The sequence below is a fragment of the Aphelocoma coerulescens genome, assembly GCF_041296385.1.
Source record: "Aphelocoma coerulescens isolate FSJ_1873_10779 chromosome Z unlocalized genomic scaffold, UR_Acoe_1.0 ChrZ_unloc_scaf_1, whole genome shotgun sequence".
NCBI lineage: Eukaryota > Metazoa > Chordata > Aves > Passeriformes > Corvidae > Aphelocoma > Aphelocoma coerulescens.
This window is the reverse complement of record NW_027184086.1, coordinates 599,205-618,242: the sequence shown is the minus strand read 5'-3', so window position 1 is coordinate 618,242 and position 19,038 is coordinate 599,205. Positions and strand designations below refer to the sequence as shown.

The following is a 19,038-nucleotide window of genomic DNA, read 5'->3' as shown; positions in this document are numbered from 1 at the left end:
GGTGCCACCATCAATGTACTGCCCTCGATGTCGTGATAGGTGCCTTGTTTACTCTGCTCAAATCATTACCATCTTGGTTGCAGGGAGACCATAATTACAAACCAAGATACTTTTTACTGAAAGTAATTAGAAACAAGGACTTTTAAAACTACTAACTACAGAAAGGTAGCCCAAACTATTTCTTTGTGCTCTTGAGCACAAGAACCCCTTCCTTGTTCACATCACATCCTCATGAGATACCATGCTAATGCTTCTGATTAAATAGCAGAAATTTTACTTAAGGTTCCATAAGGGGACATTGTTTTGGGATCCAGTTGTTTTTTGGGGTTTTTTTTTTGGCTTTATTTTTTGGAATACATGGTGTTGAGAGGCCTATGCTCCTGAGAAAATTACCTCTGAAATGGTTAGCTGCTCAGGGACAAGGAAAGATGGAGAGGTGGAGGGTAAACCCTAGTCATAGAACCATAGAACTATTCAGGTTGGAAAAGACCTTTGGAAAAGATTGGTTAGGAAAGATCATGCAGTCCAACTGCTAACCCAGCACTGCCACCTCCACCACCAATAGGACGTTCTTGCAAAACAGCCGTGGTGGCTGATCCAGCTCGTCGGGGAGCAGGAGGAGGGAAGAATCATTGAGGCTGTTTTGCCTGGGGGAAGAAGTCTGTTACTCCCCAGGAGTTCTACCACCACACCCTTGCAAGCCCAGGGGTACCAAGCAGAGGCTGCCTGGCTGCTCTGCACCCACAGTAAGGAGCTCATCAGCTTAAATTGGTTTTAACCTGAAGAAATGCGGTATGTTAGGGGCTTGTGTCTAGCTTGGCCTTTGTTTGGAGGCTCCTGGCTGGGTGAAGACCAGACCATAAGGCGGGAATTTTGTGCTTCTGTTAATTCAGTAGTGTATGGTGGATGGTTAGGGTATGTGTTGATGTTTCCGAAACAAACAGAAAAATGGTGCCTTTGACTAGTAACACAAAGTATTTTAGAAGCCTGTTAGAGAAGCTCATTGATCTCAGAGCAGTGGTGGCTGGACTGTTACCAATAGCAATGAAGAATGTTGTAAATATATATAGCAGACTCTCTCAAATGAGCTCCATGTCCTGTGTTCCTGACTCTTTATTTTACTACTTAATGTGTAAGAAATCCTGTACTGTCAACACTGTTTTCTTCTACTACTAAAGATGTAAGCAACTAAATAGAAGTTTATAGTCTGCTTGTTTAACTGTACCCTTTTGCTTCTGATTAAGCCTGTTTGTGTAGTAACTTTTCTGATACTGTGCAAGTGAACCAGAGAGAAATTTGAACCAGACAAAAAACTACTGTTTTGTTATTTCCATGTATTGTATGTGAGACCAGTGTACCTCCTTGTGTGTTTGCATGGGAATGCTGATAAGCCATGAAAAAATGCTTTGATGCTGGGATGTCTATTTTCAATAAGCAGCTTGCGTGACTGATCTGATGCTAAATAAACTAGTAAATCTAGAAAAGCTTACATCTATTATTTGCTGACAGCTAATGCTCGACGTAGAGCAAGAAACAATAGTCATCATTATAAAGAGGAGTGAGTAATCATGGGTATTAACTGTTTATATTGCAAAGTCTAGATTGAATTCCAGCTTGGCACAGCATTTCTCCTGCTCCTCTTCCCTCAAAAGTTAGCAACTGAATAACAAACTAAATCTGTAAAATACAGAACTAGGGGCTGTCCAGGCTTCCCCTGTGCCACAGGGTAGATTATGTGAGATAGATGCTTGTCTCCCTTTTTGTTAAAAACTTGCAGTGATGAAGAAATTGCCACCTCCTTGTGCACTCTAGTTCTGCTACTCTTTTACCTGAGAAGTACTTTACAAAGTCACAAGTCTTTTTGATGCAGTTAACAGTTTGTCTATCACAATAATTTGTTTTCTGCAACCTAATCCAAACATTATTAATGTGGTCCTTCATTCAGCATCCTCTTCTCTCAGCAGCATAAACCAAACCTTTACCCCAGAGGTCTTACATGCTTCTTCTTGCTTGAATATGGATTTTCTGCCTTTAGTTGACTACTCTTTGTCTTGAACTATGTTGCCAAAGGCTGCACATGGTACCTGAATGGAGAACACTGCAAGACTGAGGGGTTGAAAGGATCTTCTCTTTTTTATTTCTCTGCTCTGTTCCTGTATCTGTCACCCTCAGTGGTGTTCCCTCCTGCCTGGTACTGGTGCATCGTGTTATTCCTGCCACCTACAACTCCTCAATCTTACAAACTGCTTGAATGCAAAGTGCCTTCATACCCTTTTGTGGGAGATGATTTTACAAAATCCCTCCATCCTGGAGCAATGTAAGGAGTAAATTATTATAAACTCTACAAGATGTTTAGCAACAATGCTTCAGACAAAAAGCCTAATTTGGTACTTCCATGGATGTTGCTGAATCTTTTCCCAAGCTAGTGCAAGGCATACATTTTTACTGCAGTTTCATGAAACCATCTTCACCACACCTCCATAACAGAATGGAAAAGGGCAGTGGAAAGACCAAAGGAGAGAAGAGGGCAAGTATCAAGCTGGCTTTGAGCTCCCCCCTGGAGCTCAAGGGTTTTTTGCTTTTGGCTGACCTCTTAGAAACAGCGCATCAAACAGCTGAGTGGGAGCTCATGATACAGCACAACATTATACTGGTTTTATAGCGAGCTTCAGACAAACAAGAAAATAGGAAATAGGAAAGAGCTAACAAGTCAGAGGAACTTGTCATGAGTTAGGATAGCCGGGGAGTGAAACATAATGATCCTGCCTCATAATTACCAAATTTCTGCATTTCTGTCAATGCCTGGTGCAGTCTTCTTCTCTAAAAAGCCCTGGGGTTTTGTAGCTATGAATCCTTCTCAGCAGTTTAAGCACTTATTTCCTTAGACATGTTATACATATCCCAGAAACTTTATGCCTCAAATATCCAAGGATGAAGGTGGTTTTGGGAAGTGATTCAATATTTTTACACCCATGGTGAATTCTCTATACTTTCATTTGACATTTAAAAAAAATAGTGCATGAAGAGCCTCTTCCCTCCTCCTTACTTCTTTGACACTTGTGGTGGGCATCAGATTTCCTCCATTTCCTTTCTGCTGAAGCTCTAATCCTATGGTGTGGGCTGGGAGGCACACAGCAGAGCAGAAAGATGTTTTGCCCATGTTGAGAATATACAAAATTGTATTTTCACTTAGCTGATTGAGACAGGGAGACCACGAAATTCTGCAGATATAGCTGTGCACATACAGGCTACATCCTTAATCCTGTATACAGAAGAGACGGTTTCTGGAGACATGGCTTATGCTCCAGTGAACAGGCATGCTGTGGTTTCTTTCCTTCCTCCTTCAAATTGTGAGGAGCTCAAAATCCTGTTAGGCATACAGACAAGGAGGGGTTGTATGGCACCCAAATAACGAGCTGAACAAACACATTTACTGCTGCTCAAATGCACCCCCTTGAGCATTGTCCTGCCTCCTCAGCACACCTTGGAGCTAGAATTAGTAACACCCATGCCTCACCTGCAGTGCTCCCCAACTGGAACCCAAACTGCAGGCAGCACTCAGACTGACACGCTGAGAAAGTCAGGCAATCTTGGCATAATAATTTTCTCTCCAGGATTATATGCCTCAGAGATGGGTCTGTTCTGGCAGGCAGGTCAACAAGGCCCAGGTACAGAGCTCAGGAAGCGCTTTCTACCCCTGTGCATCCCAGGGCAGAGCCAACCTGCTCCAGCTTGACCAGCAGAAACAAGGTCAGTTTCTGCTTACACTTGGGGCAGCAACTGATCTTCTAAGAGTTCCACTTCGGTTACCTGTAGCAAAGAAAAGCTTCTGAGGACTATTAGGTTGTCCTAGCTCTGGATAATGAGTTGGGATTTGAGGGTCCTTAATCCAAATGTGGCATTTCTTATCATGTGGGTCAGCTGTGAAACATGCACAGGTCTCTTCCTGCCCTGTGCTGTCACCATCTGTGCCTGATTTCTCCCTGCCAGTAGCATAATCCCAAGGAAGATTAGACCCATGACAAGCAGTGCCTATCTGAACTGTCAAACTGAGTCATCAGCACAAACCCAGCGAGGACCGGAAACGGCAGAACGTGTTACAAGGTTTAAATTGTGGTTTAGGACTTCAGGATATGTTCTTTTCCAGGAAACACTTAATATTTAGCATAGGTTTAATATTTCTCCCATCCTTCTAGTATCTTTCACCAGGAAATGGGTTTGAACATCAATGTTTTCTTTTAATAATTCTAATAATTAATGTCCTTAATCATTTGCCAAAGATCCCAAGCAGCCTCTATACCCTACCTCACCTTGCAGAAGGTGACATGATACATGCCCTACAAGAGCGTGCTGTATCTCAGAGGTGGCAGTCCAAACAGGCAGAGAAACACTCTCGGCACTCTGGGTTCTTACAGTTCCTTTTCTCAGCAAGAGAAGGCTACAACTCTTTTCACTGAAGTCAAATGCTACAGAAATGTACTGCCTTTATGCCAGCTTTGTAAGAGAAACAAGGGAAGGTTCTAGAGAAGATAAAGGGATTTTCTTTGTTTCTGTAGGTGCTAACACATGTCAATATACATGTTGCAGCTTGTTCTGTACACATAACATACATTTATATTCCTTCTGCCGGGTGCTATGTACTCATGTGTTTCAGATTAACTTAATGTTTATGGTTAATAGGTCACATAAATATGAAAAAAGGTAAATAATACTAAACCAAAATAATAAAGTTCTTCCACAGCAACCACGGGCTCATCACAAAAAAATCCCTATATATACATTTTTATAACTGAAGCCTTGAGAAAATCCTATTTGCACAGCTTTCAAGAGATTTCAGTTGGGCATTTTCCTCAGTCTAAATCAAGTTTTCAAGTAAACGTAGGCTTTATAGCTTTCAAATTTAAGAAAATAAACTGATATCCCTAGAGATCATCATACAGCTGAAGATGAACTACATCATCAGACATAACTCCCCAAAAATGCTATATATGGCTGCACAAGTACTGAAAAAGCTACATCACAAGCCTGTTGGAATCCATTGTTTTAATTTATTCTGCAGGTGCATTCAGAATACAAATACAATCACTTAAATGCTGAACACAGTAAGTTAAACCGACTGTTAAAACAATTTTGACTTTCTGTATGCAGGCATAACTTGACTGGTTTCACTAGAATTAGGGCTATTTTTACAGCAGTGAACCTCCTAGGTTGAGCCACCAGGTCACACCATCAAAACTGTTCTGGTTACTTATGATTACTGGAGGAATTATATGCTCTGTGTTTTTTAAGTTCGTCATGTTTCACATTTATAAATTCATAAAATCTGGGATCAGAGCCTGCGCAGAGAGTATCCTTCTGCAGTACTTGTCCACCTCCCAGCAAGCTGTGGTAGAGTACTTTGACTGCCCCTAAATTGAACTTAAACCCCATCTCTGTATCTTCTGCACATCTACAGGCAAGGTTTAATGCTGCAGGTTTTAGATGAGGAACAGAACCCAAACATGAAAATTGTCGTATCTTCAGTCACCTTTCCCACACACACACAGACCACCCCGTTAAAGTGTCAGAGTCACATTGCCCAAACCTCTAAAAAGGTAAGGTTTTGTTTAAAAATATTAGCCATATAAAAATATTTTTGATGTCTCTATATACACGCTATTTCTCTAGCAAAATCAGATCTCTGCTTTCTTGGGCAATTTGTTCACAAGTCACTTTTGGATAACTATATTCCAGTTAAACTGAAACACTCCTAAGTGACAGAAATCCATACTAAGCAATTTACTTTGTCTCCTACTTCTTCTCCATAAGCAAGACATAGCTTCCTGCACTTAGTCCTTGCAACTGCCTTCCTGTTTTAACTCTCTTGGCTCCACCTAGATTGTCCACTAACTCAGGAAGAGAAGAATGCAACAGTGGGAGAAGAGGCTCTGGTATTGTGGCTTTCTTGGTTCTGATGTACTCTGGTTAAAGAACAGTTCCTCTTTCCTCTCCATCTATAGCTATATAAAAATAATATAAATTTCAGGTTCAAACAAATACATTTGAAATTGGACATCTTTATTCTAGTTCTGTATTACGTCTATAGCTGAAGTTTTTATTACAAGTATCAATATACAAAAATACACTAACAATTTTCTTACTTTAGCTCAAGTTCTTCTTTCAGCTGCTCTGTGCTTCACCTGTCCTTACTGAAAGCAGAAAAAGCCATTTCACTGGATACTAAGTAAGGACAGATACTATGTATATGTCAGAGCGCCTGCAATGGGTGTTTGGAACAATTCTTTCTGTAGTGCCTGGTGTCGCACAAACAAGTAAGTGTCTTGTGCTCCTTCTGACCCATTTCTCCAGCACCGAAGTGCCTCTGTGCAGATTTAAACTGGGCTTTTTTACATATAGAGGGAATATTTTTCTCTATGTACATCTGTATCACAACCCCTCCATTAGTCAGTCCCAGCAGCTCTAAAAAGAGAAGGCATGAATATGCAGATTCACTGCATATGCAATCTTTGTAACTGGGAGGAATAAATAGGCTACACTTCAAACAGCTCCTCTACAATCATGTCATCATCCCACAGAGCAGCACTGCCAGAGATTTCATAATTGCCTCTGTACCAGTACTAGAAAGGAGAGGATTCTGGCAGCAATTCCTTGGTGTCCTTGGTGGTAGAAGACCACCTTGTGAGCTTCCAGTACTTCGGTGCACACGAGAGAAGGTAGAAAAAGAATGGGAAGACTAACCGAGGAGTTTAAAGGGAACTGCAGAATACAGAAAACCTAACAAGGAGCAACATTTTCTGCCCATGAAGACACTAAAGGCTCTTTGATGCATTGTTTTTAACAGTCTTAAATAGTACTAAATATCTTAAAACATGAAGCAGGTTGAAGAAGTCCCCAGTATAATTGGTATTACGTTTTTTTCTAGCTCTCTGCTTGAGCAATGAGAAAGGAAACTCCTCACTATTCAGAGTTCAGCTACAGTGGCCAGTGTCAAAAAAAAACAGTATTGTAGGGGACTTTCATCTGAATTTTTGTTTTTCTGAGAGTCCATTACCAGCCCCTTGATTGTATGTATACAACTAGCTCCACAATATCAGGGCTCCAAGATACTTTCCCTAACTTCTACACAGTTAAACTTGCCACTGTGAGCACTGGCAAAGCATGGAGATACTACAAGGTCACCTGAGTAAATGACACATACCAACATTAAAGGCTTAACATCAGACTTTAGAGAGAATTCAGATTCCTAGCAGAAGAAGAGTAATTTTTTAAATGCCCCTGTTATGCATCTGTCAGAATCACTAGATTGCCAAATACCCCTAAAATCTGCCTCTTAAAAAAAGACCCTGTATCCTTCAGCAGATCTGAGCAACTCTGCAGCTTGAGTTTTGGCCTTCAGTTGCTCATGTTTTAAGATGTTAATTTATTGCACAGATCAGTCTAGGGACAGTACCACGGAATACTCCACAGCACCAGCACACTGGCAAGTCTGCGCTCTCGTGGCTACAGCAACACCTATCCCTGTAGAACACGAGTGGCTCTTTCTGTTGCTTTTGTAATTCCAGGATTTTCAGTTAAAGAAACATACACAGAAAGAAAACCCCCAAAAACCCAACTGAACAACCCCCCCCACACACCATTACATGCAAATTTAAGTAAAAAATTCCTTAGAACTACAGGGTATCTCTGAAGATCCATTGGAGGTTTGCTATTTTGACAACTGTGTTATTAAAAGCCCACAAAAAATAAAAACCTATGGAAAGACACCTGAAGACCTAACTGAGCTTTGGATCAGCTGTAAGGGCATTTCTTTACGCACTGTTATATACAACAGTAAATAAGTTACAGTTACAACATCAAAGAAATGCCAATAACGAACACTTATTTTTGCTCTCAAGTGCGAATAGCTTTCTCATGAATGGAATCATTTAACAACTATAAAATATCCCTATGATAAATCAAAGCAAATTTTAAAAACAAATTACAGATGCAGCTGAACAAACTTAAAAAAATAAAAAAATTTAAGTAAATATAAATATATATATATTCCAAAATTACACCTTCAATGACATGCTACCTGTACAGCAAACTGCACCATCAAAATCCTGAGCACTCAGCTCCCAAGACTGCTGGAGAGAGCTGAGCTCACACTGCATTTTTCAAGCCCACACACACATCTTGTGCTTTCTACTAAGGAAGCTGGGGGTTTAGAGACTCAGGCTATTCCTCACAAAGCTGCAGAGTGCTGAGCAGCAAAAAACATCTTGCACCACACCGTGCACTGGGAATGTATGCCAATTATCACATCAAAAAGCACTTGATAAAGTTATTTGGATCCTCAACATAAAGGTTTGGGTGTCATTCAGGAACAACTACTCACCTCAACTCAGTAGGTAACCTATGCTAAGCTAAACAATATAATCTGATTGCAAGGAATGCACAGGCTTTTAGGTCACTGTTTGTCTATGTTTTGAGTGCCTTTTTGAGGTCAGAGTAGAAATTGGCCAGAGTACTAGACATGGCAGTGTCTACTGCAGACTGTGGTAGCATCCCTCGCAGTTCAGTCTGGATGTAGCCGGTCAAAAGACTGTGGCCGGGAGAGTCCTTGAGAGGGACACAGAACCAACCGCAAGGGTGATTGAATCCACGGACAAAATTCGGTCTCACCTCTCCATAGTCCAGGCTTATACCTATCAAGGAAAATAAAACAAACAAACAAAAAGGGAAAATAATTTGAGAGATACAAAAAAAAAATTGAGGTGCAGTAAATTTGAAATATGCAAGCTTCTGCTTGGGGAATTTAGTAGTAGCGACAGACACACTACAAGTTTCTGGGTATTTTCATGCATGAAAGTTGCTCTTCATCCAAACTCTGCGACAGACAGGAGAGCACGATAAACAAAAATTCAAATATTAAGAGGACATTCCTCCCATTTACTAGAAGCAAGTTGTTACTCATCCCAGTTTGCTCTAAGACCTGAGCTGGAGGACTCAACTTTTCTCTAAGACTCCTGTCCTGCAGCTGCCATAAGTGAAACCTGACACAACGGAATGGTTCATGGGTAAACCAGTAACTTCTACATTTCTTTAAACATATAAAATGTTAAAACACCTTTGAATTTGCTAAAACACCTTGAATTTATTTGTTGAAGACCATCCTACACCATTTTTTGAATGTTTTCTACTACTAAATCGGAATCAAATCTTAAGCCAAGTAACTGTTGCAAAATAAGAATTAAGCAGAGGCAAGTGGTGGCTTACCGCATGTTAGGAGCCCATCTTCATAGCTCGTGGTGTAAGAGAAATCAACAAACTCCCTTGGTGCTATGATGTTCCATAGCTGGCCAGCAGTTGTATAGCGCATCACACAGCAGTTCTTGTTGAGTGACAGAATTAGGAGGGAAAGAAAACAAAAATATCTTAATATAATAAATAAAGGGAAACTTATGCTCGCAGGCAGCTAATGTTCTTTACAAAGGTCACAGCCTCTGTCAAATACACTGTGCACATTCAGTGACGTCTCAATGGCTGTGCCATTTCCAACCTAAAAGCTGGAAGTTGTAAGGACTTGTAGTCTACAACTGAGAGCTGCGGGAGCAGAGATTATCAGCCACCATAAAGGTTTAAAGATCTAAAGCCAGAGAACTCTGTCATGCATGGGAACTGAAAGCCACATGGTTCTCATATTGCCAAGGACTACTTGGGAAGTCTAAAAGGATCGTGAACAAATTTTCAAGAGGACTCTCTTGGTACTAAGATACTCTATCAAATAATCTTAATCCACTAAGTGAATGTGAACAACTATTCAAAACAGGCTTTCTTATAATACAATAGAGTCTGTATAAATTTTTTACAGACAAAATACCTTGTCACATAAATCTTCTTCAGAGCCAGAGCAAAAAACAATCCATGTTCAAGCCAGGTGTCCAGATGCGGGTTTTGAATTCACACTGAATGACTGCATTAACCAAAGGAAGGCTACCAACTGTTCCATAACCAGCTTCAAACCTACCTTTCTTTCATTAAGTCCTGACCCTCAGTATGAACTCTTTTGTCTCAGCACAAAGCCATGCCACACAAGTCAGCCCTTCAGGATGAGGGGGAGGTTGCAACTTCCATATGTGTGGACTATTACTATTGTTTGTTGTGGAATGCAAGCAAGCAAGCTGTATGAAATGGCTTCAGCATATACAGTGTCACACTGTAACCCTCCATATGTGAATTTTATCAGAGGCTACCAGACCTCCCAGGTCCAAGAGAATGGTGACTGACTCCTTTATTTTGAGCATTGATGGAAAGATGGAAGTTCAAGCTTCAGAACAGGACTGTGCTGCCAGAAAGCCTGATCTGTGATCACACACAGCATGTATGCACAATGCTGCTTGTGCATGCAAAAAAGAGGCTGAAAAAGGTTCCTATCTGCAATCTGGAATTGCTCTGCTCTACTGTTAAATTCACTTATTCATCAATACACATTTCCCTCAAGAATCTAAACAAGTCTTCACCTCTTCAAATGTTTCCATGATGTCCATTGAAGTCATTAGGCTGTCCCAGTCTAGCCTGTAAGGTCCAGGGCGAATATGATCCACTATTCTGTTAGTAACATCTTCCACCACTCCTTGAGCTTTGTAGCTAGAAAAACATGTTTACATTTGGTAAGAAGGTCTTCATATTCCATTAATTTTTAACAGTACACTCGCACTAACACCTTGGTACCAGGAAGTGTGGTCAGTGGACAATTGCATCAGAAAAACAGTACAGGAAAAGACCTATGGGTGCATCTATCCTTCTCTGCAAGAAACTTTCTTCTGTCAAATTTTGGGGTTTTTTTATACAGTTATTTTATAAATGGCAAGTTCCTTCCTTGGATAAAAATTATCCTGTTTATTTCTCTAACAACTGTAACAACTTGCTATTTTACCCCTATTGCTGGGCTGGCAAGGGAGTTCACCAGAGATAAGTAAAGTAAAAGTAAAAATGAGATCAGGAATATAATGGGAAAAACATTTTTCATAAAGCAGAAGTAGCAGGATGTCAGAGACTGAAATGTTACGATTTATGGCTCTAACACTTTTATGAAGGACTTTTGCCTATTACAGCAAAACTGTATAACAAAAGCTGCACAGAGGCACCCTTAATGGGCCTCCTGACTGAGGCCCTGGACTGCAAGCTGATTGGAGATAAGGTAAAAGTCACTCAGGTCTGGGCTGGGGGAGAAAAATATTTTCACTGAATTAAGCCCAGCACCTTGAGAGTGGAGGCCACAGCCCCAGGCTTATCTGCTGTCAGAGGCAGTGAACACCCATCCTCTGCTGCGCAGACCAGCTCAGCTGTGGGGCTCCTTCACCTTGGTAAGGCTGCATCTAGGGGACATCCACATGTGGGATAGCAGAGGGGGTGCCACAGCCCATCAAAGCCCCCCCCCCACCAAAGAGGTCCCCAGACCCTGCACCAGAGCTGCATGTGATGCAAAATGATGCCACAGATCCACAGTCGTGCAAGGGACAGTGTCAAACTTGCCCCCCTAAGGGGAGTCACCTGGGTGATCCCACCTGCAAAAACGTATATTAATCTATGGGATTCCATAGCTTTGGGTGGGGAACCCTCACCACCAATACAACCAGACAGAGGGGAGCAACTACATAATGCTTTAGTGGCATCTGAGTACCAAATAAAATAATCTGGTACATGACATTACAGAACATTCATTTGTAATTAGGTACTTTCAGTAGACACTAGAGATTTTGTTTTCTTGAGTTACTGGGCCTCCAGATCCTGAAGGGGAAGAATCCATCAAAATCATTATTATTTTACTTTATATTAAGATGTTCCTATTAATAGCAAATAACTACACAAGCAGCAGATTCAGTTCTTCACTTGTGCAGTTCATCCATATTCACACATAAGCATCTGTATGGAGCCCATCCCAGCTGTATACTTGGAACTGGAGGACCACATGAACATCTCAGTGGCTTCCAGGTAGGTGTTTGGAAAGCTCTTCAAAGTGTCCTTTGGTTCTCCAGGTGCATAAACAACCCTGGGGTCTTCACATTCACAGAGCAGTCACTGCCCTCCGGGCAGTGGTTGAACTACACAACCTGTTGGTGCCGGGGGGACCCATGGAACTGCACGAAGTCAGCGCACTCTTGGTGTCTGGGGCCATCAGCTCTTGCAGATTCAACAGGACTTAAATTCCATGGGGTGTATCAGTCTTCGAGATCATTTTAAACAATACCTTTTCACATTATTTTTTGTTTCTTCTGAGTGCTGTTTTCTAGTAACTATTTCTCTACCAAAGCCTACAGACACCAACAGAACCCAGTGACAGAAACGCACATAGGAAGGGCCTTCGTGTCACACATCTCTCTCACACCTGGTATTTTGGAGTCGCACAGTCACTGCAAGAGTCCAAGGACTGACTGAGCTGTCACCCAATGACCCTTCAGAACTACTGAACCCAGGCTTGATTCTGAGCTTTACAAGCCGTCACTTCTGGGCAGATGCTGTTGCTCACTTAAGCCAACAGGAGTCCTGTGGTGTGCTCCACAGACTTCACTGTTGTGAAGCAACATGCAATGCTAAAGTATCAAACTAAAAAGCTAGAAAGGAATAGTACAGCCACAATAGGTAATCCATTTAGCTTCCCCTCTGGAGGATCTGTGTAGCTGAGGGCTGCAGAATTCACAGTCTCAATTTCTAAATTCTACAGAACACATCTGTGGAACACTAAAAATGTATCTCTTGTGCAGGCAAACTTACAGGTATCCACTGAATTCCTCGGATGGTTTACGCCACACCGTTGCATCTTTCTGAAAGAAAATATATGACACAATGTTAGTTGTGACTTGCATACAATTATAAGATGTCCAGAAAATGATTCACTTTCTTGAAAAAAAGCAGCCAACGTTATCATTAACCGTGGTTCACCTGGGCACCACTGTACACTTTTCTTCAGATGTTTCAGATACCTTTTACTTGTAGTTTTGCATTATTTCAAAAAAAAACAGACAATTGCCTTTGTCAGAGTAAAACACTAGAATTCTGTGCAGAAGTAGGGTTTGTTAGGCCAAGCCAGTGAAAACACACAGAATGATGGAACAACATTAGTAGGCAAAGGCTTTCAATTGCAAGGCAACTGGAAAGCCAATAGCTGGATGCTACTCAGACAGGAAGACCACACAACTTCTGCTTGCACTGCTGTAACACAAGTTACAGAAATGTGCAGGAGGTGCAGTGGGAGACAAGAGAGTTTAATTACCCTTCTCTCCCAGATGCCTGACTAGAAGAGTCTTGCAAGCAGTAGTCTATTTATGCTAAAGTTACACAGAGAAAATAGAGAAACCAGTATTTTCTGATTTTTACGTAACTATGAAATGGACGGAACCGCTGTACAAAACCTCAGATTTTTGGTTTTGAAGAGAGTACCATATGGCACCACTTTATTTGGAATCATGATTATATAAGCAAAAGGGACCAAATGTCCTAAAGAACAGTACTGTTAAGTACCAGATCCAGAACCATTTAAGATAATTTTGGGGCACAACACATCTCTTTGTGGTAGGCAAAGCTCTGAATGTCTTTTACATGGCACAATACCAAAATGGAAAGAAGGGAGGGAAGAAGGAAAGGAGAGAGGCAGGAAAGGCAGGAGGGATGGGTAGAATCTGAAGAGTAATGTGATTTGAAACACTAGGATGCAGGTAACTTTTTAAAGGAATACAGTAGTACTTAATATAACAACACAGGAATACTAATACAGGAATAGACAACATTTAGTAGAGCAGAGGTGGTATAGGTGTACTGCAAGAGTGAGAGGCTTGGATGCTCTGCTCGTCCCTCTCAAGACAGCGAATTTGTTAATTTTGCAAATAATGAAGTCACTTTGGATCACTTGCCTCTGTCTTATCAATATCTGCTCATGATGGAAGAAAAAATAAAAGCCCCACTCAAACCAATGTAATAAAAAGACAAAGACAAAAATTTACCACACTACTCCTACCATATTGCTACACTTTTACCTTCTGTGGAGGACAGCACTAAAAAAGTATTCACCCAGCCTAGAACTAATGCACCAGCAAAGGCTATTTAGCTTGTTGAAGCACGACTCAAAAGAAGCCAGGCAGTTTGAAAGAAAAGGATGGCAAACTGCTTGCAAAAAGCAGGAATTGTATTCTCTTTCATAGAAGGAAACTTAGGATAATGTGTGGTCTCTAAAGAACAGAAAAGTGAAACAATATGAGAGGAAGCCTTGAGAATGATCTCATTTCTTAAGAGGAAGACACTTGTAAACTGAAGCATGATAAACTATTTATTGACAAGACATTCCGGAGGCCATGAAAGTACACCTGGGCCTCTTGCAACACTATTAGTGCTAACTACTTCACACTTTACTGTAAGTCAAGCCTATAATCCAACATAGGTAGGATTATTCTGTGAGATACTTCCCCGAAAATGCGTAGAAGGAGTAACAGACTATGCCTGCGAACAGGAAAAACACATTCTGCCATCTAAAGATCCTAGAGGGATGGTTGCACAGCACCTGTCAGTTTAAAGTCCTGCAGGGCCCGGCCAAGTGTTTCTCAGCCGTGTGACACGGCACAGCGGGCTCTTTCCGCCGCACAGGTGACCCACAGCTTCCCGGGGAGCAAGAACCGGGAAGCCGCCCAGAGCACTCACGGTTTTCTTCGCCACCCGCCACTCGCCGTCTCCGATGCTGTGGTACCGAACCAGCGTGTTCCGCAGCTTCGAGGCCAGGGGCGCAGGATTGGGAAGGGGATCCATTTGCTTCCCTCCTGCGAGAAGATGCCTAATCACACAGACAGACAGCAAAACAAGGCACGGGGTCAGGGATACCAAAAACAGCGCGGATCTTCCAAACCCGAATGGAGGATGCAGAAAACACCGCTGCGCGCACACACGAACATCTCCCCGCTGGGTCCGGGTGGCGGCGAGCGGCTGCCAGGGGCTCAAGCCAAGGGCCAACAGCCGCCACCCCAGCGCCAGGCCCGTCCCGGGATCCCCGGGAACGCGGGACAGGCGCGCTCCCCTCACTGCCGCGCCGCCGCCCGGCCCCGCGCTCACCCGCGGCCCGCCCGACAGCGCGCGATGCGGACGGCCAATCAGAGTGCGGCCGCCCCGCCGGCGCAGCCAATGGCGACGCCGTCCGTCGGCGCGGAGGCGGGAAGCTTACCGCCCCCTCGCGTCACGCGACCTGGCGACATGTCTCGGCCGCGCCGTCATGGGCCAAGGGCGGGGCCGCGCCTGGGATTGGGAGGGGTGGGGGTGGCGTGAGGGAAAGTCGGGGGAGTGGGACGGCACTCGGTCCCGGTACCTGTGGGGACACCGTGGTAACGCCTCTCTGGGACAGCGCCAGGGCTGCTCTGCTCACATGTGCCTGGCAGTGTCGCTTTTTACTGATCGCAGAGAGTCACAGAATCAGCTGAATTGAAATGGACACATCTGGATCATCGAGTCCCAGCTCCCGGCCCTGCACAGGACACCCCAAGAGTCACAGAAGGCCTAAGAGCATTGTCCAAACGCTTCCTGCACTCTGTCAGGCTGATGCTCTGACTACTGCCTTGGAGGGTCTGTTCCAGTGCCCAAACACCCTCTGGGGGAAGAACCTTGTCCTGGTATCCAAACTAAACCTCCCCTGACACGCCTTCAGGCCATTCTCTTGGGTTCTGTCACTGGGCACCACAGAGAAGAGATCAGTGTCTGCCCCCCCTCTTCCCGTTCCAACGCGGAGGTTGCAGACCCCAGTGAGGTCTTCCCTCAGTCTTCTCCAGGCTGAGAAGACCCAAGTGCCCTTAGCCACTCCTCATATGGCTTCACCTCAAGGCCCTTCACCATCTCTGTGTCCCCTCTTTTGACACTCTGAAGTAGCTTTAGATGTTTTTTATATTGTGTTCTCCCAAACTGCCCCCAGCACTCGAGGTGAGGCCTCCCCAGTGCAGAGCAGAGCAGGACAATCCCCTCCCTTTCCCGGCTGGCGATGCTGTGCCTGATGCCCCCCAGGACACACTTGGCCCTCCTGGCTGCCAGGCACTGCTGACTGTCCAACTTGCCACCAGCCAGGACTTCCAGCTCCCTTTCCATGGTGCTGCTCTCCAGCCTCTCATGCCCCAGTCTGTCTGTAACTCCAGGGCTGCCCCATCCCAGGTGCAGAGTGCAGCACTTTCCCTTGTTGAACTCCACATAGCTGGTGATTGCCCAGCTCTCTAATTCATCAAGGTCTCTCTGCGGGGCCTCCCTGCCTTTGAGGGAGTCAACAGCTCCTCCCAGTTTTGTATCATCTGCAAACTTCTCAGTGTCCCTTCCAGTCCTGCATGCAGATTGGTTATGAAGATGTTGAAGAGCACAGGGCCGAGGATGGAGCCCTGTGGAACCCTGCTAGTGACAGGTCACCACTTTGATGTCACCCTAGTCACTGTAACTCTTTGTGCCCAACCTGTGAGCGAGTTGCTCACCCATCACATGACATGTTTATCCAGGTGTTCCAAAGATCAATTACTTGTCAGTAAAATGACCTTGTTAAGGTTTAGGGCTCAATGTGCTTCACTGTCAGGATTTAGGGGCGATTCAGTGCTCAGACCCAGGGGGAGGTTGACAAAGCCTGGAAGAAGGCTGTTGCAAAATGTAAAAAATTTTTAAGAAAGGATGGTCTTTAATGTGTTACCTTTTTAACAACAACAAGGAAGATTTATTCCCTGAAACAGAAGGCAGCCAACAAGCCCTAAGTGATGTCCAGGTGTTAAAAAACAAACTACTTCTTGGCAGAATTGCCTTATTAAGGTTTAGGGCTTGACAGGCTCCAATGATCTCAGACATAGGGGAGGTTTGCAAGGCTTAGGGAGAAGTATGTACCACTGATGGTAGACACAAAGAATGCAGAATTTACAGGCCACAAGGACACCTGGCAAGAATCCCCAAGAAAAAGAAGAGACTAATAAAGGAACTCAGCAATTGTGCTGAATCAGCTATGACTGGTAAAAAGTAATTCCGGCAGCAGGAGATGCAACCAGCAACCCAAAAGAAAAGAAAGACTGAGCATGCAGAATAATTGACATAAGAAGTGAGGGACTCAACCTATAGAAGATAGACTACTAATTAATAAGAGAACTACACAACTTGTGGCCAATGAACATTAATTCCTATTTTTGCTAAAATGTATAAATAGTAAATACTTCTGGTACTCATGGTGCTGGCTTTGTGGATTTGCCTCCAAGCCCACATTGCTGCACAGGTCTGTCAGTAAATCAAATATCTCCATGTTTCTCCAGCCACAAAGGGCTTAAGGTGGTGCAGAGCACGGTGAGTGACACACTGAGGTGAGAAAGTCTGAGACACTCCTGCTTCCAGTCATCAGTGCTTGCAACACAACTCAGCAGGATGTTGAGGAAGTGTTGAAGTTTCGCTTTGCACTGTAAAGTAGCAAGCAAACCAGATTCTTCCTAGGAAAAGGCAGCTCCTGTGGTCAGCCCATAGCTGAAGCAAACTTCGGAAGTGTGTGTAAGTGCTTGGTTCCTGCTGAATTGCACTGTTCACTGGGCATTATCCAACTCAGTCCAGCAAACACATTGGACAACGTTCACATAAAAAGTGAAAGCTCTTGTAAGGGCAGAAAGATAAATGGGTTAAAAAGCAGATGATTAGAGTGGCAGGACAAAAGATCTTTGTGTGGTAATATGTTGTTTGTTTTGGCCAATGTTGGCTCCCAAAATGAATGTTTTGAACATGGTTGTGTTTTCATTACAGGGCTCTACACCAGACCTTTTGAACTGTCCCTAGTTCCCTTTGCAATTTACAACTTCTTTCCCCATTGAAAATGGGTCTCTAAGCAAAGGTCATGCTGGCACATACTAAACAAAAAATGAAGATATTTTATGTGCAATCCTTTAAATTTTACAATGCAGAATCAAAAGAGAAGGTTTGAGTTGAAAGCATAGTGACAATATAGGAACATATTTCAGTCATCTTCCTTCACATTGGTGTCTATTATATTTCTCTGAGTGAAAAGGTGTACATTTGACCAGTCACTGGCTGCTTTCTCCATTCTTCCTTGCCTTGTTACACTCCTTGAAATCCAGTGCTTTCATGCTTTTGAGCATGACATTCCTTCCCCATGAGCTATGACTAGTTTAAACCACCAGTGTAAGTTTATTCATTTTTTAAGAGGGATTTTTTTTTTTCTTGAAGGAGGGAATGACAAGTTTGCATTGGGAAATGCTGACTTTTTAATAAAACTATTTGTAGAAATGTTTCATGTTTCCATGGGCTGGGTGGATTTTAACTGGAAGTTGTTTGGTTTTTTTAAAGCTGCTCTGGGAACTCATACATGAAGTTTCTTAAGTTTAGGAGGTCTGTAAGCTTTCTGTAAAGTAGTCTTGCATATTATAGATACTCTATATTCTCATATTCAACATAAATTGTATTATTTGAGCCAACAGAGTGCTCTCAGGGCTTATAAACCGGTTCTTGCTGACAGTGAGGTATTTCCGTACCTTCTGGGCTTCCCAGCTGTGCAGAGCACAGTGTCAGTGAAGCGGGTGAGGTAACTGATGTGATGCTGAATATGTTTCCTGTGTTATGTTCCCTCACGAGTTGCAGCAATACCTGCAGTGCAACCAGCTTGTGCCTGTGTGAGAAGAGTGCTGTGAAGAGGTGAATGTTAAATGTTGCTAACAATACCACAGCTGAGCTTTTGCTGCTCTTTCCTGCTGGTCTCTCTAGCCCATCTCTGTGCAGTAACTCCTGAACCACTCCCAAATTATACCAGAGCTGTGTCACACCTGAGGTATGCAGTATTCGTGCGTTCCTCTTATTACATAACACCTTGCGTGGGGTAATTTTGATTATCGTAATGGGTGACACCCACAAACACTGTCAAAAAGCCCAAAATACCTCTGTTCCCCAACTGGAAAGCAACTAGATAGAATAATTTTCTTTCTGAAAATGTCTGCATTCACCTCCATGAAGATGAATGCTTGTCTTAGAATGCCTAATATTTCATGTTAGAAATCCTGTTGTTTGGAAGAGTGT

At 43.1% G+C, this 19,038-nt stretch overlaps 1 protein-coding gene across 1 annotated transcript; it reads right to left on the bottom strand.

Moving 5' to 3' along the window:
• Positions 1-5,028: 5,028 nt before the first annotated feature.
• STARD4 (StAR related lipid transfer domain containing 4) lies at positions 5,029-15,076 on the bottom strand. The gene is made up of 5 exons (XM_069002581.1): positions 14,674-15,076; positions 12,757-12,806; positions 10,503-10,629; positions 9,259-9,373; positions 5,029-8,687 (listed from the first exon to the last, which is right to left on the bottom strand). Exons 1-5 carry the CDS (start codon positions 14,776-14,778, stop codon positions 8,461-8,463), a joined length of 624 nt encoding a protein of 207 aa, XP_068858682.1. The 5' UTR covers positions 14,779-15,076; the 3' UTR covers positions 5,029-8,460.
• Between the last annotated feature and the right edge of the window lie 3,962 nt (positions 15,077-19,038).